The sequence below is a fragment of the Tubulanus polymorphus genome, chromosome 2 (genome assembly GCF_964204645.1).
Source record: "Tubulanus polymorphus chromosome 2, tnTubPoly1.2, whole genome shotgun sequence".
NCBI lineage: Eukaryota > Metazoa > Nemertea > Palaeonemertea > Tubulaniformes > Tubulanidae > Tubulanus > Tubulanus polymorphus.
Window position 1 is genome coordinate 22,992,549 of NC_134026.1, and position 25,662 is coordinate 23,018,210.

At 38.7% G+C, this 25,662-nt stretch overlaps 2 protein-coding genes across 3 annotated transcripts; one reads left to right on the forward strand and one right to left on the reverse strand.

Annotated features, from left to right (window-relative positions):
* The first annotated feature begins 1,609 nt into the window (after positions 1 to 1,609).
* LOC141898387 (uncharacterized) lies at positions 1,610 to 22,328 on the forward strand. Of its 2 annotated transcripts, none has more exons than XM_074784246.1 (33): positions 1,610 to 1,745; positions 3,784 to 3,837; positions 3,955 to 4,115; positions 4,262 to 4,516; positions 4,607 to 4,759; positions 4,989 to 5,187; positions 5,611 to 5,866; positions 6,043 to 6,208; positions 6,302 to 6,631; positions 6,864 to 7,433; positions 7,513 to 7,847; positions 7,934 to 8,116; positions 8,196 to 8,466; positions 8,583 to 8,748; positions 8,885 to 9,182; positions 9,413 to 9,613; positions 9,794 to 10,013; positions 10,095 to 16,916; positions 17,023 to 17,337; positions 17,404 to 17,578; positions 17,665 to 17,849; positions 17,928 to 18,208; positions 18,322 to 18,574; positions 18,672 to 18,759; positions 18,839 to 19,080; positions 19,167 to 19,533; positions 19,625 to 19,827; positions 19,936 to 20,334; positions 20,405 to 20,558; positions 20,655 to 20,843; positions 20,926 to 21,623; positions 21,699 to 21,806; positions 21,884 to 22,328. In XM_074784246.1, the coding sequence occupies exons 1-33, from the start codon at positions 1,691 to 1,693 to the stop codon at positions 21,890 to 21,892; spliced, it is 14,361 nt and encodes a 4,786-aa protein (XP_074640347.1). In that variant the 5' UTR covers positions 1,610 to 1,690; the 3' UTR covers positions 21,893 to 22,328. The 2 variants fall into 2 exon arrangements, with proteins under 2 accessions (XP_074640347.1, XP_074640348.1); XM_074784247.1 differs by having other exon boundaries at positions 8,592 to 8,748.
* A 602-nt stretch (positions 22,329 to 22,930) lies between these two features.
* LOC141899853 (ras-related protein Rab-5A-like) lies at positions 22,931 to 24,904 on the reverse strand. The gene is made up of 5 exons (XM_074786421.1): positions 24,629 to 24,904; positions 24,354 to 24,505; positions 23,831 to 23,953; positions 23,636 to 23,729; positions 22,931 to 23,491 (listed from the first exon to the last, which is right to left on the reverse strand). Exons 1-5 carry the CDS (start codon positions 24,798 to 24,800, stop codon positions 23,382 to 23,384), a joined length of 651 nt encoding a protein of 216 aa, XP_074642522.1. The 5' UTR covers positions 24,801 to 24,904; the 3' UTR covers positions 22,931 to 23,381.
* Positions 24,905 to 25,662: the final 758 nt, after the last annotated feature.

Genomic DNA, 25,662 nt, shown 5'->3' on the forward strand with positions numbered 1-25,662 from the left:
ACTATCATTCTATTATATGTGTATTTCTGTTTTCTTGTTTTTTTTTAAAGTTTTGTAAATTATAAATTTTATTGTGCAAATTCCTGTAACCTCTATAAACCAACATTGGTTAGAGTGAAATGAATAAACCTACAACCTATTAAACTACATGATGAAACCCAACCATTTGAATTTAGAAGTTCAGAAGCCACCATCTTGGCGATAGAAACCAGATTTTGCTCTTGTAGATGAGAATTGATTCGAGTTAAAATGTCTGATCACTTGAGTAAATGAGTATGACGCATCGAGAAAAATGATATAGGAGTCCAAAAACAATCGACAATCTTTCGAAAGATGACTACGACGTCTAGACTTCATTCCGACGAAGCTGTATTTTTAATTTCCAAAATTGAATGTCTCAACATTTAAAACAAAAGCACAATCGAAACGTCGTCTTATCTGACCTGTTGACGTTGTTGCTGGATCGAAGTTCTACATGACACTTTAACTTTTTGACAAGGGTTACCTTCTTATGATATCGAGTGATAACAACACGTTAACAAGGCTGCGTCACACATCAAATAAGTTTTCATTCCGTTTAAGTGAGCATGTACATATACATGAATGTATGTATATACGTTTCTGAGTAATTATTTCCCGCGACGCAAAATCTTGCCGAAATTGAATGATACAGAATTTCTCTTTTAAAGGCCAATCATCTAGATTTCAAATTTTACAACCCAGCAAAAATTACGTAAATCAATCAAGTAAAAAAATATTTTTCTCATTTGCAAATGGAATTTGGTCCAAAAGGGTGTCCTCGCACCAACGTATATCCGAGTTCTCGTCAACGAGGTTCCACTGTTGTATGTAGGGTCCTCGTGGTTGTCAGTAAAAGGATACGTTTATGCAGTCACATCTATACCAAGAGGCAAAGTTCGCGCGCTAAAAATAAAAATTGATGACAATAAGGAAAGCGCTATGTGGGCCAAGGTTCAAATCAATTGTTGATTCAAATGCCAGATAAGCATGAAATCTTGACACTTCAAACAACAAACGAGCGCAGATTAACCAAGTAAAATAAATCATTTACTTCGAAATTTGTGTTTATATATATACATGTGTTTTTAAATTTCTTTGTTTACGGGTTGTGGGTTTTTTAAGATTATTACACCACATTGATACGGCCATCCTTCGTAGCGTTGTGAATTTGATAGTCCTGCCTGTGTGATGGGGATAGGCATCGATACATTTTTCTTTAAATTGAGATACTCGTTATTTAATCAAATTGAATTAACAAATGCATTCAAGATGATCAATCGTTGTTTTTTATCAACAATAAATGTAATATCGCCGATAGGGAAAACGTTTTCGTTGTAAATTGCTGCGTTCGCTGAACAGGCACATGTTTCAAGTCAGCTGATCGCGTTTACCCACTTGGACCTTGTGCAGCAACACCGCAGCTTTATATAATACTAAACATTTAAGAGGTTGATGTCCCAGGGTTCACATACATGCCGATTATTAAGCAACCCGATTGGACTTTGGGAGCAAATTATCGAACATTATCGATATAAAATCAGATATCATGCCCAACGGGCGTTAGTTAGAATTGTGGAAGCAAACTGTGCACATAACGTCGTTAAAAGGATTTGAAAACTATCAGGAAGTGACAATAGGTGCACTGATCGATTAAGTGAAGACTTTCACAATGGAGTTAAAAAGGGCGCTTGTCGTCCTAGCGTTCGTCGCTACATCATATTCAAGTAAGTATTTTGTAAGATAAAAAATTATCTTTTAATTTTCAGTTCTTGTGGCGAATGAATGATTTTATTGAAAATCTTGGTACGATCTTTTTTGCTCATGAATATAACTATCATTTATGCTCACTGAACATTATACGTATGTGAATTTATCCTTTTTGAATTGCAATTAATGTTCCGTTTTTGTAAATCTTTCACAATTCATCGTAAAGAGTTTAAAGTTGTTTACTTCATAATGATCATGCTGGTATTGACGACAGATTTGAGAAAAAGCACACCAGTTTTCCAAGTTCTTTTATAAAATTCACGGTGAAAATTAAACGGACTGATTAAAAAATAGAACGACCATGGACTAGGCTTTAATACAAACTACTTGTAATTTGTTTGAGTTTGATTAATTGGATCGGTTTCAAGCATTGAAATTCTAGCTTCCGTACTACAAGATCTCGAAGGCTACGTTATCCCTGGGAGTAAATTGTACGCCATACGAACACAAAAACAATCTAAACTTAGACCTGTTCTCTCTCGTGACTTTCTCTATTGCATCCAGGGATGAAATTGTTTTCCATGCTAGATCCGGGTTCCCGGAAAAGTCATCATGCCTACACATTTATGTGTTTTGGAAATCTGTGTTACATAATCACAATACCACCATATGGCCGGCCTTATAAGAAAATAATTGATGATAATTTTCATATAGGATATTGCTCTGGCTCTGAACCTATTGAGACGGTTAACGTTATTGTATTTACCCTAGACTATAACTGAAATACAAAAGTCTAGCCCAATACGATAATATAAATTTACGTACATACGAAACACCATGTTTTCAAAAAAAACATTTGAGTATGCATATGTGATTGAATGCAAGATTGCGTCCATAATGCAGCAACAAAGGATGTCAAAGGACAAGTAATACGATGGATTTATGATAATATTTCTGTATTTAGATTTAATTTTTGCATTGTAAGATTGAAGTATCAAATTGTTCTGTTTTGCTGAATAGTGGTCTAAGATGATTCGGCCATGTTTTTGACGATTATCCTTACAAAATTTTACAAAAGCCGTGATAAATTACTTAACGAAGTCGCTTGAAAACAAACAGACGAAACCAAGCGCACACTTAATCACCACATTGCCACTGTAAATTATTTCAGCGCCGTCAAAACAAACCTCACGCCGAATCTTTTATCTTTGCTATTCTTCACGTGTAACCTTCGTTTTTGAAAAACATTGACACGCGCACGTTTTACGATAGTTGCTTTAATGAGTTATTACCGTTGAAACCATCATATACATTGAATCTTATCGCGAAAAAGAAATACTTAATGAAAAGGGATAAGTTACTTATTACTTATTATTCAAATATCTTACTGACATCGAGTACATGGAAAACGCTGATAACGATGTGTACTCTAAGGCTGCAGTGTTTGTAAACACAACCGACCCATTTCTTTTCTGAAACTTCTTGGAATCTTGGCTGTTGATCAAATACAGGCTTTTGCCAACAATATACGTCGACCAAACACGAGGTTACCCCCTGGGTCCGTAAAAAGGGGTGTAGCTGTAAAAATCCCCTAGGTAGCAATCTATGATTCTTTAAAATAGGTAGAAATCTCTACCTTCTTGAACGGAAAACAAATAGATATAATCTGAAAGTTTATTCATTGATAAATTCAATTTATTCATATCTTACTGTGCCTATATCATACCATGAATACAACGATTGTACAATTTGATTTATAAGATCCTACTAATTTAAAAGTCCATTAATACTAAAATTTTTCACACAGCTCAAATGTAGCACAAATTAAAAAGAAGTCATTGCACAGTTAGAAATACAACTTGAGTATTAAAAAATATTACAAATTTAAAGTTCTTAATGCGTCAGTTTTCGAAAGATTTCGCATTGCACAGTTTGAATCTTACAAACATGAAAAATTCTTAATTTCATTTATTCTTTTGTTCTGATAGTAAAGAGGCCGAAACACAAATGGAGATTTTCGTTTTCGTATTTATAAACTGCTCATAATTCTTTCAGGTCCCATCAACTTAGGGGACTACCGTCATAGTATTTGTACGCAAACATGCACAGGTAATTTCATTGATATATTGATAAGCATTCAAATTCGTGAATACTTGAATTATTTTACAATTTAGAAACTTTATTCATCATAAACTCATACTTTATAAAACTCCGTCGTTATTTCAGAATCAAACACATTCAACTACAATCCGGGAACCACGTACTCGTTCAAATATGAGAGTGGCGTTTTAACGGAAGTCAGTGGTTCAAACACAGAGAACTCAGGACTTCATATGACTGCCAACGTGGACATCGAGGTCTTAGACAAATGTAATATGGCACTAACGGTATGAACTAAACTGATTTGACGCTAACGTGCGAAATATAACCTTTCCCTTGAAAAAATGCCGCTACTTTCATTTTATTTGGGGATGAAAATTAAGAAATACACTTCTAAACTTCTAAATGTGCTAAAATATTTTGGAAATTTCAGATGAAAAATGTTGCCTTGTACATTACTGATCCGACTAACCGCAATAGAAAAACGATATCTGACGGTAGCTCTGATTTCGGTCGAGCTTTAGAAGCGCGTCCTCTGAGATTTTCCTTCCAAGACGGTAGCATCGACGGTGTATGCACCGATAGACCGGAGGATGAGAAAAAATGGGTGGTCAATATCAAAAGAGGTGTGCTGTCCTCATTCCAAAACACCATGGGTGATCTGATGGTGGATACAAAACTGAAAGAGGTATATGAATATATTTTTGTTGTGTTGTCGAAACGACTATCAGACTTAGGACGTATCTATGAACATTCATTCATTTTGGTTGGTTTACAGAATGACGTCAGCGGCAATTGTCACTCCGAGTACAAAGTAGCTGAAAGAGGATGGAACAGTTTTACAGTTAAAAAGACGAAAGATCTTTTAAGTTGTACTGATAGACACGGGTTCAGAACTTCTCTACAAACCACTCCATACCGAGTCAATTCGGTAAGAAGCGAAAAATGATGTTCTCTAAAAAGATTAATTAATGATTTATTTTCTCCACAAAATTATATTATAATTAACAAAATATGTAAGAGGGTTGATTGACAATATGGAGAGGGACAACAAGCAAGCTTTAAAAGCTTTACACAGCTACAAGTGCTGAGGCGAGGTGCCCCTGAAGACGATTTCAAAGTTGAATAGGCAATGTACTACTTCTGTAATTGAATTGCAGGATATCCAGTCCCTGCCCCTGTTGAAAGGTACCCATGAATGCATTCAGAAAATCCATAAGAGCGGCCGGTTACTGAAAAGTGAATGTACTGAGGTCCACATGTTCCGACCATTCTCGAAAGAAAACAGTGGTGCAATGACGAAAGCAACTCATGTGCTTGAGTTCCTCCGCGAATCCGCTGGAGTACGAACTTCACCAAGTAAGTAAAACTGATGAGAAAATAATTGAAAAAAAAACGGTTACTATACGCGCGTAAATAGTGAGAGACCTAGTACCAGGGTACTGTCGTAAAAAGTCGTGAAACATGTCTTCCGAACGTGCGTAACGTTTCAAAGTCCTGAGTTCAAGTGTTGTTAATCGATAGTTCTAATTGTTTTCTATGATTACTGGTTAATGTACAACTACTCGGGTTATAAAGCTATCGCTGATAAAACAATGATTCAAATAGGTTTAAAGATCGAAAAATATGAATCCAAATCATAAAAATCTGGACAAAGAGCTTATCATGTTTCGAAGTTCAAGTTCGAGTGGATTTTCGCACCTTGATTGTTATCAGTGGCGTAATTGTTTTTTCCCGAAAATAATGGTTTGGGGTATAGAATTGTGCCCATCCTTTTTGTAGGAGGCAACTTGCGTCGGGGAAATTTGTTTTTCGAACACGAACATGACGCAGAGCAACAACGAACCAACATTCTCCAGGCAACCAATCTGATAAGGCAAATTTGCGAAATGACTCAAACTGACATCAGGCCAGAAACTCCCCATCTGTTCTCGAGTCTTGTCTACAGTTTGAGACAACTCGACAGCGCCTCGCTCAGAGATATGCACAGAAGAATCACATCAAATGCTGTCTGCACAAATAATCATAAAATTGCCAAGTGAGTGTTCCTTTGTGCGTGACTGATAATCCAATTCCATAAAAAAGAAATAGATCTCCTTTTCCGCAATTTGACGATGATGATATTTGTCACCATATTCGATATAGCCTGAAAATGACGGTTTGAGCTTGATTGAGCTTGGAAAAGAATTCATTTCCTGATTTATCTTTTCTCAGGAAGTATTTCCACGATGCCATCCCTATGGTGAATTCCGAGGCTTCAGTTGCACTAATCAGCGCTCTGGTCACTAATCAACATATGCGAGGTTTGGAAGCGGACATGTGGGTCACGTCTCTCGCGTTCATCCAATCACCTACCACGCAAATGCTCAAATCTGTTCAGGTAATCACAATCGTAGCTCCAAGCAATTGAAAAAAGAACATTTTTTTCGGTTTGATCAAAAGCAATTAACACCGTGCTATTTGATTTTTGCAGAGATTATTAGAAGGCCAACCACGTAAGAGCGCTTTCCTGTCCGTATCGGCAATGGTCAACACGTTCTGTAAACATAATTCAGAATGCCATCGTCTCACCGAATTCGACGGGATTGCAAACATTCTCGGACAACGGCTCGGGACTAGTTGCAAATTCTCCAGCGAAAGTGATAGGCAGTATTTATTCATGGCACTGCGAGCGGTTGGTAATATGGGGCATTCGACAAATTTGGCCCGTCGTCTGCAAGGTTGCATGCGCGACACGACAAACCCGATTGAAATACGATTAGCCGCCATCGACGCCTACCGCAGAATGCCTTGTTCCGTCGATGTAAGTTCAGCGTACGAAAATAGAAAAAAAAGAATGATTATATACTTGAGACCCATTTAGTTATTTTGAATGAACAGAAGGCCGCATTACATACGACTTTTCGAACATTATTTGCCGCTTTCTGATATATCCATAGATCGGGCAATAATTGTTGAGTATATTATGTAGAAAGGTCTGCTGGAGTCATGTACTGTGATGATTCTGATTAGAATAGAAATATCGTATATTTCAGAACACGCATTTGATAGATTTGTTCACGAACAAAAAAGAAGACCCAGAGGTACGCATCGCAGCCTACAAGGTACTGATGCAGTGCGCCTCACCCGAGCTGCTCGACACAATCAAAGCCACGATGTCTCGTGAAGATGTCAACCAAGTAGCTTCGTTCGTCTGGTCGCATTTGAACAACCTGCTGAAGACGAACGATATTCACAAGCAAAACATTCGTAAAATTCTCGACGAGACTGACCTCAACAATGCGTTCGATATGGATAAAAGGAAGTTCTCGAGAAACTACGAAGCTTCGTACTTCTCAGACATGGCCAACGCCGGAATCAAAGCCGAAAGCAACGTGGTGTTTTCACCGAAGTCGTTCGCACCACGATCGGTCAACCTGAATTTAACGATGGATCTATTTGGCGAAACGTTCAACCTTCTGGAAGTCGGAGGACGCGTCGAAGGCTTGGAGGAAATGGCCGAAAAACTGTTTGGCCCGAAAGGTTATTTCTCCGACAATTCGATCAAAGATACGATCAAGAGAACTCGCCGTAGCATCAATGACATTAACCGTATTCACGAACAGGTAGAAAACTGTGAATAAAGGATTTGAAATATAAGTTCATGAAATCAAATTATTCAATCTATCACTCGTTCATTTTCAGTACAAAGGTGGAGCGAACAGAGACTTAAAGGGAAATATGTATTTACGTATTTTCGGCCACGAACTGAGCTACTTAGAACTGACGAACATGGGTGGAAGTGGCATGAACATTCTCGATATTCTTATTGCGTTGGCCAGAGATCACCACATCGACGTGTCGAAAAGTTTCATGTTCTTGGATACAACGATGACCATCCCCTTGATGACTGGTATGCCGCTGAAACTGTCCGTCAACGGAACTTCAACTATCAACCTTAAAATCAAAGGAAAAATGGACATGAGAAAATTAGGCAGTAGTCCACGGAGTCTCGACATTACAGGATATGTAAAACCAAGGTAAAGAAGCTAATCCGATATTGATATACTGGCATTTTAATACCATTCCCAATAACTTATCTTATAGCTTCACAATTCTTTTACAGTGGTGCTGTAGAAATATCTTCGCTGATGGGTGTCGATGCTGCAGTTGCGCGAACTGGCCTGAAAATGGTCACCACCCTGCATTCCAGCACTGAAGTCGACGGCTCCATCGTCATCAAGGATAGCCAGATCGTCAACGTAAAATTCAACATGCCGAGAGATAAGATTGAAATCCTCAATGTTGAGTGAGTTCCACATGATAATACCTTATTTATCACTAACAATTATACGATTCTTACATCGGTACGTGTATTCTATTGACAGGAATAAATTCTTCATCGTTCACCGCGAGACCGAGCGAGAACAAAAGATGCTCGCCACCGAACCAATAAAAAAACGCACATGTACGCCTGCGTACATGACGAAATTGGCGGGAGTTGAGGTCTGCAGTCAGATGACTTACCCTAATTACGAAAGCGGTAGCTTGGAACCTATTCAGTATCCATTAGCTGGACCTTTTAAATTGGGTGTAGTTCTTAACAAACGTGATACGCATAGTTCGTACGAGTTTGAAGCCAAACTGTTGACTCGAAAGGTTAGACAAAGATTTCCTCACGTATAAGTTTGCTATCATTATATTACTACGTCACAGCCAGTTACAAATGAATTTGATTATATAAACATCAATCATATCTAATCGTATTTTTTCAGCACCGTAAGAACGGCGTTACCCACTACGCTCACGAAGCAAAATTGGCGTTTAACACTCCGAATTCACAGGTGAACAGGGAATTGCTTCTGGATTTCAAGTTAAACAGGGCCGATAAGGCTTTGAGCTTTAACCTCATTTCACCATGGAAGAAAGTCAATATGAACGGTAAAGATTTATTCCAAAATCCCTTTTTTTTTGATTTTCTGAGCTTAAGAATGTGTTTTTGCAAAATAAGCTTAAGAGAATTGGTTCAAAATGCATTAATTTTATCATCAAAAAAATTTATCTTATTATCATCCAGGTGCCATTTTGAATAATGCCGGTCACAAGCGTTTGACCGGACGTCTTATGATGGATCAACTTCGAGAATACTCGCTACTTGCCGAGGTTGAGATTGACACCAAAGAAGGCCGACGAACCATTACCCCTAACGTCGAAATCCGCATGCACAACCGCAATACTGTATCCCTGCGAGGCCAGATAGATCACAGCATCGGACAAAGTTTAAGCGCTCATTTATCAGTGGAGAATCTTTTCCGTCGACCTTTGACAATGAAGGCTGACTTGAAAAAACAGAAACAAGGCAGTAGTGGCACAAGGTTAGTTAAATCTGCCTTCACAACGTTTATTTACAAATGAATCCTTATCGTAAACTTGCAAAATGCCCGTGAAAACTGTTCAAGGCACTTTTTTAGCAAAATAGTGAACATGAAATTAGAAAATTATTCATCTATTGTCATATCGAATCATTCGATGTAATCATTTCTTGTTAGTTGACAGTTTTGATGAATCTAATTTACATGTATTTGTTAAATCTTGTCACCAACAGATACGACATATCAAGCGAGTTCCATTCGCAGATCTTTCACTCGAAGGTGAAAGGATTCCTGGACGCAAGACGCGGGAGCCGTTACACGAGTCGAGTCGAGATCGAATACGGGAAACAGCGTAAACCCGAACATCGCATGGTTGTTAACTACAAGATGAGGGACAGAACATCTGCAACATTCCGACGAGTGATGGTCGACACGTAAGTCGTGTGACATTAAGTTCATTTCTTCAATCTCTAACACATTCGAACCGAATGCAAAAGTTTGGTTATTTTCAACTTTTTTGATAGAACAATGACGTTTACTTTATCTATTACGTTTTATTTTGTCACTTTCTTTTCATTTGTTCAAAAATTTGATTGAAAAATATTTTCCTTCAGCGCAATTGAGAGCAGCCAATACCCGGATTACGACTTCCATACACGGTTTGATCTTCAGAAAACTACCACTGGTCATTACGAAGGAACTGCATCGTTGCAGTACGGTCGTAACCCTAATGATATTAACAAAAAAATCGACACACATGTATTACTCAAGTACAACAGAGCTGGCAAAATTGTAAACGTCGAATCTTCGGCTAGTTTCAAGTATCCAGTCATTGTAAGTGGATTTGTTAGAGTTTAATATAGTCGGACACTACAGTCCAGACCCATCATGAATTATTGAATATTTCTTTTTCAGGAAGCTGATTTAGCCACGAAACTGACGGCTAACCACCGACCGTCGCAAACAAAGGTTAATACTGTCTTACAGTGGGCAACTGGTAAGCAGATGACTACCGACGTTACCTATCGAAAAACTGGTGAAACGCACTATATCAACGGTGCAATGACCTTACCAGCCAAAGCGCCAATTTCATTCAGCGGAAATGCGAAGCTAGACCCCAGAGATTTGGCCATATCGGGACAGGTAAATTATGAAGGCCGTATCTATGTTGGTGATGTTGCTTATGTTGGCGACGCTTCTATCAATCACGATCTTACTGCGAATCTCCAACTGCCAGACAAACCCCCGGCCAATCTGAAGGTTATTGGCAAGTTGGATCCACGTGATTTCATTGCCAAACTTAATCTGAAACACAATTACAAAGAGTATAACAGTGAATTGGTGTATAGTCTCAAAACCACTGGAGAATACCCGTCTGTTACTGGCAACCTTGACCTTAAGCACCCCACACGAAGAATTACATCAGTTCTCGAGTTCGGATTTCACCCAAGGAGAGTTGACGGAAAATTGGACTTCAAATGGGACGCTGATAGGGATAGCAGCAAAGTTTTCGCAACGAATGTGAATTACAGATATGAAAATGAAGGCATTACGGTAACTACTCAAACAACTTACCCAGGACGCACGATGAAAGCAAAATTAGATGCGAATCGAGTAGGAAACGCATATAGCTGTCGTACCGAAGCAGAATGGAGTCCAACCGATAAGATTGTACTTGATATATCATTCAACAAAGCCACCAAAACCGACGGACACGATATCAACGGAAGAATTTCTCTTACATCACCGTTTAAGAATGTGAAGAAAGTTGGATCACAATTTACGTTGACATCCGGCAGTACTCCGACAAGGAAATACCAAGGAAATGCCGAGGTGTGGTGGGGAGACCAGAAAAAGATCATATTGGATGGAATTCTATCCACCCACTCCATTAAAAACTTCGAAATAAAACTGACAGCTACTACACCATTCGACGGTTATCGTAATCTTGGCGGTCATTTGAAAAACGTTATGGACACTTCATTGTCGACAAAGGCATCTATCAAATACGGCAACAAGGGCATTGACTTCGATCTTCGACTTGACCGACGAGAACTTACGTTAAAGATGATGTCTCCGTTTGAATACATGGAAAATGCAATGCTCAACTTACGCGTATCGACTGCAGATGATGGCATGCGTATGGTCGAACTTCTTTTCCGTTCCAAGCCACTCATTGATGATGTTACTGTGACGGTTGGTGTAAATCCCACGGGTTGGAAGAACTTTGGTGGAAAACTAGCGATTAGAACGCCATTCGAGTTGGTGAAAACTGCTGACGTAGAATTGGTTAGTTTGCTGACTGACAGGGAATTTAAAATGACGTTTGGTGGCAATTATAACGGAGTGCAAGGAAAATACAGCTTGAATTTGAAAAATAATGGCAATCTTGGTAGAAACAACGTCGAATTCATGATGAGCGGCAGATGGAAGCAACGTATGGTTGAACTGATTATGAAACACAACGACAACGGAAGACAATTTAACTCGAATTTCGATCTAACGTACAACACCATGAAACTGCTTTCGGCTGCACTTGACGTGTTCCATGATGCGAACGATGTTCACGTTGAAAATAACGGAAACTACGTATGGGAGCTTAATCTATATCAGAAGAAGTACACATACAATCACTCCTGGAGACAGAAATTTACGAAAAGTGATGGACAAGTTTCGGCCCAGCACGCCATTACTGTTAACGGTCGTAATTACGTGTTCGATTTAAGTGGTTCGCATAGGTTCTCATTGGGAACTAGACGCATGATTGGTACTCTCGAAATGACTATTCCCGGACTTTCTGAAAAGGTCATCACTAAATTGCACTACGTCAGAAACGGAAAGGAGAACCTCGAAGCTAAATTGAATGTATTCAGCGGTGTCCGTATATTTAACGTTGAGTTCGATTACAAGTTTGATGGCAGTTATGCTAACGTAGATGCAAATTTGAACCTGGACGTCAGTGGAGTCGTTGCTACAGCAGTAAATCCGATCGATATGAACATCAAGACGCATTATTCGGGATTCCCGTACACAACGCATTTTGAAATAACAGGCCTGAAAGACCGCTTCGTCGTCGATCTGCGACACGAGAGACGGTCTTATTCAACCTACTTTACCAGGCTAGATGCAGACATTTACGGGAAACAGGCCAGTCTTCAGTCAACCTACGAAAAAACTTTTGATTCGATGAGCAGCGACATAAAGATCAAAACTCCGTATAAACATCTTCAAACTCTAGATACGCTAATCAAGTGGAATGGTTACATTGGTGGGCAATTCATGCACTCTTACAAAGTTGTCTATTCTGGGGAGAAATACCAGTTCACTTATGCAGCTGACCAACAGATGACTACATTGACAAATCACGTGACGACTATCAGTTTAACCAGTAATATTCCATCTTACGAAAACGTTCAGATTAAGTTTGACCAATCACTGACTCATAATAAGTACCAACTTATCAAAGACATGACCATCGGACAGAAGTTGCAATGGCAGTCAACCTTCACCATCGAGTACGAGAACAACCGTCCGTCATCAACATGGGTCGCAACGATCAACGGAAACAAAATCAATATACACGGTGAAGCTCTTTATCAAAAACCATCATTTAATGGAGAACTCAAGTTTGAATTTACTCCATTAAACGGAGAACTAAGCTCTATTGTTACTAACGTTAGGCTGAATCATGGAGAAGAACTCGAATTGCATGGAGATTTCAAGTTGACATGTCATCATATGAAAAACATCGATATGAAATATGACCTGAACAAAATAGCCAACAAATGGCACTCTGCATTTGAGGCTAATGTAGAAAATATGGGCAAATACGAGATGAACGCTGAATTCAAAAAATCATTGGAAAATGCTAGATTTACGATGAAAACTCCACATGAAAAGCTGAAGTCGCTTGAATCTACGTTTGAGTATAATCCAGAAAATCCATTCCGAAATGTAAAATTAACCGGGGAACTTATCTATTCCGGATACAAGAAAGCGTCACTGTCGGGTAAATTGAAAATCAAGTCGTTGAAAGACATCGAGGTTGAATTCACAGCAAACGCTCCATCACGAAACTACGAGCTCAAGCTGATGCGCAGGAAAGATATTGGAATGTCCAGTACGAAATTCTTAGTCGACAATGCTGGATCGAAATTTGAATTTTCCTCACTGTATCATCCAAAGAATCCTTTCAATTTAAAAGTTGAACTGAAAACACCGATACAGTTCATCTCATCGATGTTGCTTGAAATAAACAACGATGTGAAAAGTTACAATGAATTTAAGCATAAGTTCGTGTTCGAATACAACATTTACGTCGCCCGTGTCAGACTGGAAAATGAATGGGAAGTCAACGGACCAGAATTAGTCAAAGGAGCCATGAGAATGACGAGTCCAATAAATTCGTACGAGTTCTTGCTATTTACCGTCGATCACAGGCGGCAAGGTGACGATTTACTGACTGATGTAGAATTCAACCGAGTGTCAAGACAGAGGTTCCAGTTAAGACAGAGATTGAACCAGATAGACCGACGATATGAGCTTGATCTCGAAACACCTTGGGAAGAAATGAGAACGATGAAAGTTGTGGCTGTACAAGAGGGAGAGGGTTCCAGCTACAACTTCAAATTGGATATGGAGATTCCACGATACAAGTTAGACTATTCGTCAATTCGACGACCAAGTTCAATAAAGACCATTTTGAAATTGGATACACCCCATGATGGTTTCAGAAAAATCTCCCAAACCATGGAATTACAATTAGACGATGACACTACCGATTTCGGTTACAATGTCGACATTTCTAAACGCTATAACTTCGAAGCGAAATACAACCAACGAAACCAAATTGGAAACGGTATTGAAAGGAAGATATCAATTACTGGAAGTACCCCACACGATGTAATGAGGTCAATATCCATCGATCTAACCTATGGTGGTGTGTGGAATAATTTCAAGAGTAATTTGATTATCAACCACAATAAACTACAAGTTCCGGTCTATGTTGTTTTGAATTATAAAGCAAAAGCTAATGCTGAGTTTTCACTGAAAGGCCCGGTTATGGAACTGGTGTTAAAATACGACAAGTCAAATGATTACACGTATGTTACTGAAACAAACTTACGTTACGGCAGCGATATGTATATCCGGCTGAACAACGAATTAAGACCGCATAGTTGGACAAGTTGGGGAGGCTCATTAAAATTGGAAACGTCGTTTGAAAGATTGGAGATGACGAAGATAGACTTTTCTCACACTGGATCAAGACTTTCATTCACCAACAACATCAAACTGGATTCCCAACGTTATGGGGAGATAAACTGCAAAACTGAATGGACGACCCGGCCACAGTACAACGCGAAGGTAGCCATTCTCACGCCTTTTGATTCGTGGGAGAAAATTGAACTGTCACTGAATCACATGGGCAGCAAAAAGGAATTCACCACAACTATCTCAGCAGTTACAAATACAAAGAGGCTCAGCGGTACATTTAACTTTAAGAACATCAACGGTCTCGAGGCTCACTTAATGTTATTGACACCATTCAAAGGGTATAACCGAGTCTCAGCAGCATTCAGTCACACTGGAGTGCTCCGAAACTTCCGTACCGGTTTAACGATTTCACGACCTGGCCGGGAATATAAAGTGAACGTCGAATTCAAGAAGCGACCAGAAATTGAAGTTCGACTAGTTGTCAAGACGCCCTACAAACATTACAAGCATCTAGAGTTTTACATGAAGCATTCTGGCAATTTCCGACAATTCACCAACACCGGTTTGCTACAGCTGAGACGAGGAAAGCGCATTGATACCAAAGTTATCATCGATACAAATGATTTGAGTGCGCTGTATGTTCGAGGAGAAGTAAAAACTCCATATGAGAAGATGAAACAGTTGGTTGCCTCATATCGACACAGCAGCAATTCTGCAGATTTAACTGGCAACTTAGATATCACTTTTAACGGCCGTGCTATAAACACGATTCTAGCGTTCAAAATGCCAACGCTGAATGACATCACTGGATCCATAACGATGAAAACACCGTACACAAATTATCAAGAACTTGTTGCTTCATTCGAACATAAAGGTCATTCGAAGGCATTCCATACCAACGGTAAAATCCAATACATGACTGGAAAAACTATTTCTGGTGAATTGACGTTTGGAAGGGAGATTAGAAAGATTGATGTTGAACTGAAAATAAGATCCCCGTGTCCACGCATTCCAAATGCTGCTGTCATACTGAAGTTTGATGCAAACGACAAACTGGACTCCAAATTACAAATCCTCAGTGGTTTAAATGAAGCTATGTTTGATTCTGGTCTATTGGTAGCTGCCAATGCAATTGATGGGCATTTACTTATTAAGACTCCTTTCAAGCCGATGCGCAAAGCTGAATTTAAGTTGGCAGTCACTGACCAAATCGTAGCGTCGTTTGAAGTTGATCATAATGCTGGAAAAAGCGAAGGATCAACAACATTCAAATACAACAAACAAAATGGCATGGAGTTAACTGCGAAAGTAAATACACCACACGACATATCAGGGTTAATTTCTGCTACTATAGCAAACCGTTGGACGACATACTCTGGTACTACAAACTTCCAGTGGGCTGCAGACAAGAAAATAACGTTTAGTGAAGACACTAAATTTACAAAAACACATGGTTTAGTGAGCAAGTCGTATATTTATACTCCGTTCGAAAGACTTGAGATCATATCTCTTGAACTGCACCACAATGGCAATATGGATGATTTCACGACCAATGCTGTTGCTGAATTTGGCATGGGTAACAAGGCATATGCGGCTGTGCAATTCACAAAAGGTGTCAGTGGCATTTTATCATTCCGAAGCCCATTCAATTATGCAGAGAACTTGAGTTTGAAGTATAGCAAGAGAGTAGTCGATGGAAAAGACGGTGTCCATTTGGAGACATCGTGGGCCGAGGGTAAAAAAGTAACGTTTGATTTTGGACACAAATTCTCTGGTATCCCATCCGCCTTAACGCTCGATGTTTACGCAAAGATAACCACCCCAACGAGTTGTTTGCCACGACTGACAATTGATATGGAACACAAACACGGCGACGGATTCATTAGTAATAAGTTGGCTGTTACTACTCGCAGACGATATGACACAGAACTTGATCTTGAATGGAGTGGCACAGGAGTAAAAGCAGAGCTAAATACCAGATCACCGGTACCAATGCAAATAACTATGAATTTGCTGAAAACTGGTAACGACGTGACAGGAAACATGATGGCTAACTGGGACACGCGGGTATTGGACAAAAACGTTCAGGTTAACCTCATGCACACCGACAGTTCCAATTACTTTATGCAAAAATACACGACATCAGTCAAAGTGACTTTACCATGGAGAACTATGGGCGCCGAGAACTATTTCGAAAAGACGACATACAAAAGAATTCACCGACTGACGACGACTCTCGACGAATCCCGAAACAGAAAAGCTTCTTGGGAACTGATAGTTAATGACAAATCCAGAACGTACGTGAGCAATTTCGATGGTGAACTCACAGTGACGACGCCGCTCCGCACGGTCCGCACAAAATTCTCCCATTTGCGAAACTCGGTTAAACACGACGATTCTTTGGAGATTATGTGGGACGCTGCCAGTGATATGGCGAAAAAGGTTACAACTCGAAGTGTTATAGAAACCAGAGGCAAAACGAATACTATGAAGCTGTCACTTACGCATCCTAGACTATCAAAGGTAAGCTTCGCGTGTATTTCGATGAATTGTTTTGGGTGTGTCAACATCGGAGTTGGAATTTAAAAAGCTTTCTGAACTAAAGATAAATTTGTTTCCTCTTTTCCAGCCTATTTCAATTTCTGGTGAAGTGACGATGAACAGCGGTAATAAGCTCATTGATTTGAAATCCACCTTGGACTATTCTACTGATCCACGTGACCTGATAACAATGTATATGACCATACAGTCGAGAGGACAAGCAATGGACTACGTAACAACAATCGGTTACACGCATCCTAAATCAAACTCCGACCATAAAATCACGATTACGACGATTGACACAAGCTCTAGATTGGAAGGTGGTATCGAAATAAAATATGTGGGAAAAATTGCTGAGTTGAGGATGGAAATTGACAAGTTAAAACGATCACTACTGATAAAGGTAAAAAAGCACGCTTGGATTTTTCTCTTTTATATGAAATTATCTTCTATAAAATATATCCTGCAGGTTCCTGTAATGAAACCACGTCTTTCCCATTTAATCGCCAATGGCAAAGTGGAAAGAACCTCATCAGGATACAAGGTAGACTGGACGAGCAGTTATGGGGTGAGGAAAGTGGAAGCTGAGGTAGACATTAACATGGTAGTACCGAGTATTGATCTTCGTCTAAATCATGACAGTGGTAATTACCTCGAGATGTCAGTGTATGTAAAAATATACAAATGCCGTATTCTAGTAATATTATTTGTTATCATTGTCCAATTGCAGAAAATCCAGACAATCTTTTGCACCTGTATGCCCGTTACCTTAGTCACAAAGAACTAAAAATAGAGGCTTATCGTCTGCAAAATGGTCTGAGAATTACTGACGGCTTATTGACTTTATACATGAATACGACTAGACTTCTTCATACTCGTCTTCACTGGAGACCAAATTTCTACAAAGAGGCTAAGGTAAAACTCTAATTATTCATCAATATTTTTAGAAAGGTAACGTTGAACCAAATTAACCGTGTTTTGTTTTCTATTCAGTCATACTTCAGTTCCCAGTTGAGTGACTACCGCACAAGAACATCAGAGATGCTGGAAGCAAATCGTTTGGCATTTGCTCGATTCAGAGCCAGCCGATCTCAGGAAATCAAATCAAGTATTCCCGATGTCACCGAGCTACAGAACTACATCCGCAGTGAAATAGACTCCGTTCTAACTGAAGTGAACATTGTTAGAAATGCGTTCGATGTTATGTACAATAATAACGAATTCTTCATGCAGGATATCTCGACTCACGTTGGACGTGCTGCTGCATACATCCAGTATGTATAAATTCGCACGGATATGTTTTTCTCTTGTTGTTTTATTTTTCTTTTGTTAATTAATTCTAAAAAGCACCAAAAAGATTAAGAAAATTAACTCTCGTACCTTTTAGGGCAAAGACCAGGATTGTCGGCCTCCGAGCTCTTCGTGCATGGGGACACTTGAAACGTACGTCGTTGCAACGTTTGGCAGTGTACCGACGCAAATTGGAGGAAAAACTAAATAATCTGCAGGATGTAATCGCCGAACTTGTTCTCAAGTTCAGACCAGCTTGGCAAAAGTATGGCTACATGATGATAAGCAGTTACAATGTAGTTGTGCAGAGGATTTCTCACACTATGGAAGAGATGGTTGAAAAAATGGAGGTTAGTTGATAAAACCTTTTAAACATGTTTTGCATTTTAGAGAATCGCATATGTTCTATGAATATCTATTGACTTACGAACTGTATTTCTTAAACAGGATTTAAAAGTCCAGATTGTGGATTATTTCGATAATCAATTTGACTTCATCAGCTTGCGAATGCAACCATACTGGACTAAGTTTACAGGTTTGTATTACATCGGGTGATCGATGCTTTAAAACCTCGTGCTTCTTTGATTCTTACGAAGAGATTTCTTCGTTTACAGAATGGCGCCGTAGCTTGAGGAGTTCTCTTGCCAATGTCGATGACGAAGGATACCTCAGAAGCCTTTTGGAAAACTTAAGCAGGTATCGTGATAGTTACAACAGATGGGCTGCTGAAGTTAATGCCAAATACAAGGAAGTCATGCAGAAGGTCGAACAAAAGGTTGACGAACAAATGGAAAAGATTCTTGGTCATCGTTTAACTCAGATGGCCATTGCTAAATCCAAACAGCTTTATGAAGAGGTAAAGAATAGAGTAAATGCATCCATCAGGGTATTCTTTAGAAACAAGTTCACAAATCTGAATCATCTACTCTTTTACAATGCTAGGCTAAGCGTCTTTACATTGAATACGAAGTTGAAAAGAATTTCCAAGAACTTGTTGCCACATCAATTGAAACTGGCAAGAAAGTACTTCGCAGCCAACTCCATGACATCGCGAAGAGTTTCCTACTGTTGGACAAATCAGGATTTACAGTGTGGGACCCGAAGAATGGGGAAATTCAAGCTGAAATCTATCTGCCAACCAAGATCAAACAACTGAATAAGTTGCCAGAATTCAACCTTAACCAACTGAAAGCAGAATTGAATAAACTCTACCGGAAATTCATACCGAAATCCGATTACACCGTATGGGACTACTTCTATATGTACAGACCATCATCTGATATCAATAATTGGCTACCACCATTTAAAGGTAACGAAATTAATATTGCTTTGCAAATGTTTTGTGACCATGTGCTTGAAAACGTGGAATTCGTTCTAATAACAGTCGATCTTCATTTCAGGGCACGCTTCCATTCTCGGCCAGAGTCACTTCGTTACTTTCGATCACCGTATCTACGACCTAACAGGAAGCTGTAGCTACGTCTTAGCGCATGACTTTGTTGGTAACACTTTCACATTCCTTATAAACTACGAAAATGGTGTCAGGAAATCAATCACAGTTATCAGCAATAACAAACAGATCGAGATCTTCCCAGATTTCAAGGTACAAATGTGGAAAGCATTTCAGATATTTCCAACGCTTGGTCTGTGGGATGTGGGATCCGAAGAAGAGAAATCGCAAAATTATCATTTACATTTCAATTCTTTTAAGGTAACTGTTGACGATCGCCAGACTGAAGTGCCAATCCAATTCATGAATACGTCTGTCATCAGACACAGCAGTGAAATTCGCATCCATAACGAACAAGGCTTTACAGTTACTTGCAACATGCTCACTGAGATTTGTCGCTTCAACGTGTCCGGCTGGTATTTCGGAAAGACTGCTGGTTTACTCGGAACCTTCACTAACGAACCTGCAGATGACTTCACCACTTCTAGTAATCAAGTAGTCGAAGATGTTGACGAGTTTGCTCGCAGTTGGCAAGTGGGAGAATATTGCAGAAATACCCGAACATTCGCGGTTCAAGCTGTACAAACCGGGGCGGCCGCCGACAGATGTAGAGAACTGTTTGAATCAACATCATCACATTTGCGACCAGGTTTCAAATTGGTAAGTCATTAAAGTTTTGAGTTTGTTTTGTGTCAATGATTGTACTGATGAAGCAATTGGTTTTATACAGGTAAACCCAAAACGCTACTTGGACATGTGTTTGAGGGATATTACATCCGTTTATAGCGAAGACGTTATCAATGATAAATTATGTGCAGTGTCAGCGCTATATGTTTCCAACTGTAGAAGCCATGGAGTTCCCGTGCGTCGTCCTAAATTCTGTGGTAAACAAATCGTTAATGTTATACATACATTTTGGTAGTCATACCAGACTTATTTGAACGAATAAAGACATTTGAAATGTTTCTTCTGATCTAAAGCAAAATGTGATAGTCCGTTGTCGTCGTTCTTAACTGAGGGACAAAGTGTCAAGATCAAGGCTTCAGAGATTCCGGCGACGAGATCTGCAGATGTTGTATTCGTGGTTGAGGAAAAGCAATGCAATATGGGTGTCGCCCAGAAACTTCAGGATCTCGCTATGCAAATAGATACTGCTTTGAAGGCTGAAGGTAGGAGAAGTCAAAGATTCTGTTACTTATTATGCATTGTAATGAGATATCAAAACGAAATGATAGTATTTCCAAATTTCAGGCAAAGAAGGTAACAGATTCGGAGTCGTCGGCTTCGGTGGTAACAAAATCCACGATTGGGAGCAAACTCACTCCATGGAAAATCTTATATTCAACAATGTACGTAAAGTGAGGATGGCGGCCGAGATTCTCGACTTCTCAAAGGACGGTAGCAATAAGGACATCCTTCGAGCTGTTCAATTTGCTGCAAAATATCCGTACCGAGCCGGGGTCGCTAAAATCGTAATCGCTTTGCCATGCTCGCAATGCATACCGAAATCGGTGTCGTACACAGAAATGCAGTCCGTTTTGAATGACAGGGATATCCAGTTACATATTCTGATGAATTACGACTTCTTACTCAGAACGAGCTCACCGAAGAGTAACTACATTTTTGGAGCTGACGGTAGAGCTGTTTACACGAGCAAAGACGTGTATTCCGAGGTTCTAAATGGCGACGAGACCTTACTGCGTCAAGTGGTTATGCCAAAGGATATCTGCGTCGAATTGGCAACGCAACGAAAGGGATCTGTATTCAACATCAAGAAAATGATGGCCGGTCGCGTAAGCTCGCAGAAATCCTTCCTTGACGTATTCGCTCGACGTGTTGCTAAAACTGCCAAAGCCACTGAATGCCAAATTTGTGAATGTACTTCCGATAATACTGGTGCTGGCTTAACAGTTTGTAAACCATGTAATATTCCGTCCCAACGATTCCGAGTAAGTTTCTTTCATTTTGATTTTTGCCGAAATAATGTCAGGTTTAGCATTGCAGCATTTAAATTCCGTTTTCAGTACATTTCTGGTGCATACAACCGTCTATTTGGCCACCCAGATGAGCGACCAATAGATATACCAGAACCAGATCCAATGTCGACCCCTAAACTTGACTTCAACTACCAGGTATGCATTGATTTAAATCTGTTTGAAATATTAATTTATTTGTAACATTATTCATATATTGTTGTTCATATTTTTAGGAACGATAGTGGGTATGAAAATACAATCATATAGATTACCATAGGATCCTACGAAGTGACAAAGACTTGTGCCTGTGCACGGGACTGCCTGAGCGATATACATTTGTTGGATCCGAAAATTTCACATTGATTTCATGAAATTATTCGCATAATTCCTGTGTTTATACATCTTCCTAATCTGATGCATATATTTTATCGACATACTACAGTGTTTTTCTCCAATGTTACTTAACTATACATCTAATAATGTAGTTTTTTTTCAATATTTGTGTACAAAATTATAATTGTAATCGTGTTTATGGATTTTTATTTACTTTGATAAATTGTTGTATAAATGATGAAGATGTAATTATTTATTGTCATACGTGGATTAAACTATTAATACATTGTATCATTGAATTAGAAATAAAATCAAAAATGTCATTTTGATGATCTTAATGATAAATACTGTTTTACTCTTTCTGCCGACTATCAATTTTCTCTGGATGGCCTTCACATTTTGGATTCTTGCTTAATTTAGACTTGAGGAAAATCTGATCTGTTCACTGTTTTCTTGTGAATGTAGAAGTCCAAATACATTTACATATGGAGCAGCTTGAAAGCAATGGTGTAATGTTCGGTGGAATTAAACTTATGTGTAGGCTGGAGTCTCGCCTCGCGCACAACTGTCTAAGAACATAAGTGGAATTCACCTTAAAGTGATTCCACAGATTCTTGTGGAATTCAACTATAGAACGGGTTTGACTCTGGGTTAAGAGATTTGACTCTAGTTTGAGGATCAACCAGGTACCATGGAACCGCGCTTAGCAAAATCGTTTACTATAGGACAAACATAAGATGTAAACTTAGCCCTAGACGTAACCTTTTTGATTGTGCTCTTCCAGTAGAGGAACTTTCTATTTTTTCTTTGTAAGTTTCTATCGTGTGACGGTAGAAATAATATTCCATCTTCCGAAAGAGCAAAATCGAAAGGGGCCTTTTATTAGTAAACTTTATTAGTAAACAGAAGAATAACTCCGAGTATAAATCACCTAATTAAACAATTCTTCTCAACAATTTATTTAATCCTTAAATCATCCATTCATCCGAATCAATCTAATGAGACATACATATAAATAGAAATGTATACGTAAATTTTGTGACATTTATTTATTTCACAATATCTTTTTATAGGTAATGATATACACGATATAAAATGATTCATTATTTACAAAATCTATAAGAGACATGTTAAAATCAATGATTCTATGAAATAAAAAAGTTGCATCGTTTGGACAATTATTCTCGAACTTTATGCTGATTCAAGAGGTGTATGTTAGTTACTCTTATAGTCTTTATTTCCAAATAGTAAATGTATTTTCTGGATTTCGAAGTTCGAACCCATCATTCAAAATGACCTTTTAAGACTCTGTGACGGTATACAGTGTTAACGATAGTTAATTTTGGTTTTCATTATTTACAGCTTTTTTATCCGCATATGTACGACAGGGGGGACACGTTATCCACACGAACAAACGCCCCCTTTTTTCTTCTCCTGCTCTTCTTCCACAGGCACCACTGGATCGATGGACTTCGGTCGGGGAACAAAATCTTTTGGCAGCTTCTTTGCTGACAAATATGATTCAAAACGACGCTTGTACAAAATGAATATTTGAAATGCGTGACACCCATAATTTACAAAACAAAAGTATCGCATTTAGCAAATTTGCTAGACTGAATAGATATGTACCGGTGCCTTTTTACCGAACTCACCTATTTCTATAAATATTTCGTCAACATTCGTGCCAAATTTTGCCGAGGTTTCCAAGAAAATGAAGCCGTGTCCAGAGGCGTATTGCTTGGCTTCCTGAAAGGAAACGTCGTAAGCAAAAAATTAATCAAGACAGTTGTATTATGTAGTGTAATGAAGAAAAAAACGTAATTCTTGGAAATGATGTTCCCACTCACTTCGTACGACACAACACGTTGCTCCTTGAGATCAGATTTGTTTCCAGCAAGAGCAATGATAATGTCTGGATTGGCTAAACGCTGCACCTCACGAACCCATTCTTTGGCCTTTTGGAACGATTTCTTTAAAATAGACATCGTAAAGCAGAGAGTCAAATTTCAAAGCCCGAATAAAAATAAGTCAGATTCAAATAAAAATAAGTCAGATTGTCTACACAATAACGTACTGATTACAAAATATATAAAAAGTAATACGATTTTACGGAGCCCTGGGATTGACTCGAAAGAAAATTTTCCACAGACAACTACCAATATTAGGTACTATTAGTATGGCTCATACAACTGCGTGTGACGATTTTATGAAATTTTCAGTGTTCAATGGTAACTTATTTGGCTTCAATTTCAGAAAGGGTCCCCTCTCATCCGGGCCCATTTTAAAGATGCCCGCCGATGGCGTTCCCACGAAGAAAACATATTTTTCGCTCTGTCACACATTTCTTTCCAACGAAAAGATTTTACTTACTCTGTCAGTGATGTCGTAAACTATAACTGTTGCTTGGGCACCTCGATAATACATTGGGGTTATACAGTGAAATCGTTCTTGACCAGCTGTATCCCATATTTCATATTTATACGTGCAATCTTCGATTGTCACCGCATGTGACGAATAAGCCGCTGAAAAGAGGCGATTATTTGATTATTATTTGCCATTATGTGAAGATATAAATCACGTGCATCAAACGAAAAAAAGAAAGTCTAAAAGAAAGATGTTTGTTATTTATTGCACTTTAGTTTTACCTCCGATAGTAGGATCGATTTGCTTAAATCGTTTGTCCGTAAGCTGTATGACGATACTTGTTTTTCCAACTGCCGCCTCCCCCAGAAGTACTAAGCGAAAAGGTCCTGACTTCGAATGTGCACGTGGTCTCGGCCGTTGCGGATTCTGAGACCGTTTAGTCTTATTTGGCATGTTCAATGTGATCGATTGGCGTTAGTAATTAGAAATGTTCAAAACCGCATAATTCCATGACACGTATATGAATTTGTCTCATACTATATCTGCAAAATGGCGTGCATCCTTATCTCAAGAGAAAAATAGTACAAAGTACGTACATATGGCATACATTCATATGCCTGCGACTTGTGGATCGGTGCCAGTCACGACGAAGATATCAGATTACAACGCGCACACAGAACCTCAATCGTTCTTCATAAAATTAGTAAGGTTACGTCATTCTCATGAAGATGCGATCAGACCACAGAGTTTCAACTTTATTTTTGAACTTTGCTTTCAATTAATTCTTAAAACTTCTTTGTTAGATTCATTGTCCAGTTCCTTTAACACATATATTTTGAATATAATCATAGGTTTTATTTTCAAGAATCCATCACGGTACACTAATAAAGTTTTATTTTTCCTAAGTACTTGAAATTACAAATTTGTTAAAGCTATTTTCCCCTTCTTTGTTCTCTTTCATCAGTTTAACTGTTCGGTAGCATCCTCGCAGTCAGAATTATCAATTACTTTATATCACATTCTGTATATTTTCATAGTGTTTATTTCCTTTTTAATATTATATGTATATAGCATCCTCGCAGTCAGAATTATCAATTACTTTATATCACATTCTGTATATTTTCATAGTATTTACTTCCTTTGTAATATTATATGTATATGGTATGATTGTAATATCTTATCTTATTTTGTTCTGAAACGAAAAGTGGAAGTAGAATCGAATCTCGTAGTTGTAGAGACACGACTGTAGGACAGAACACAACTCACGCCGTGAACATATATAATGCAATTATATTATCTCCGTACTTTGAATTGA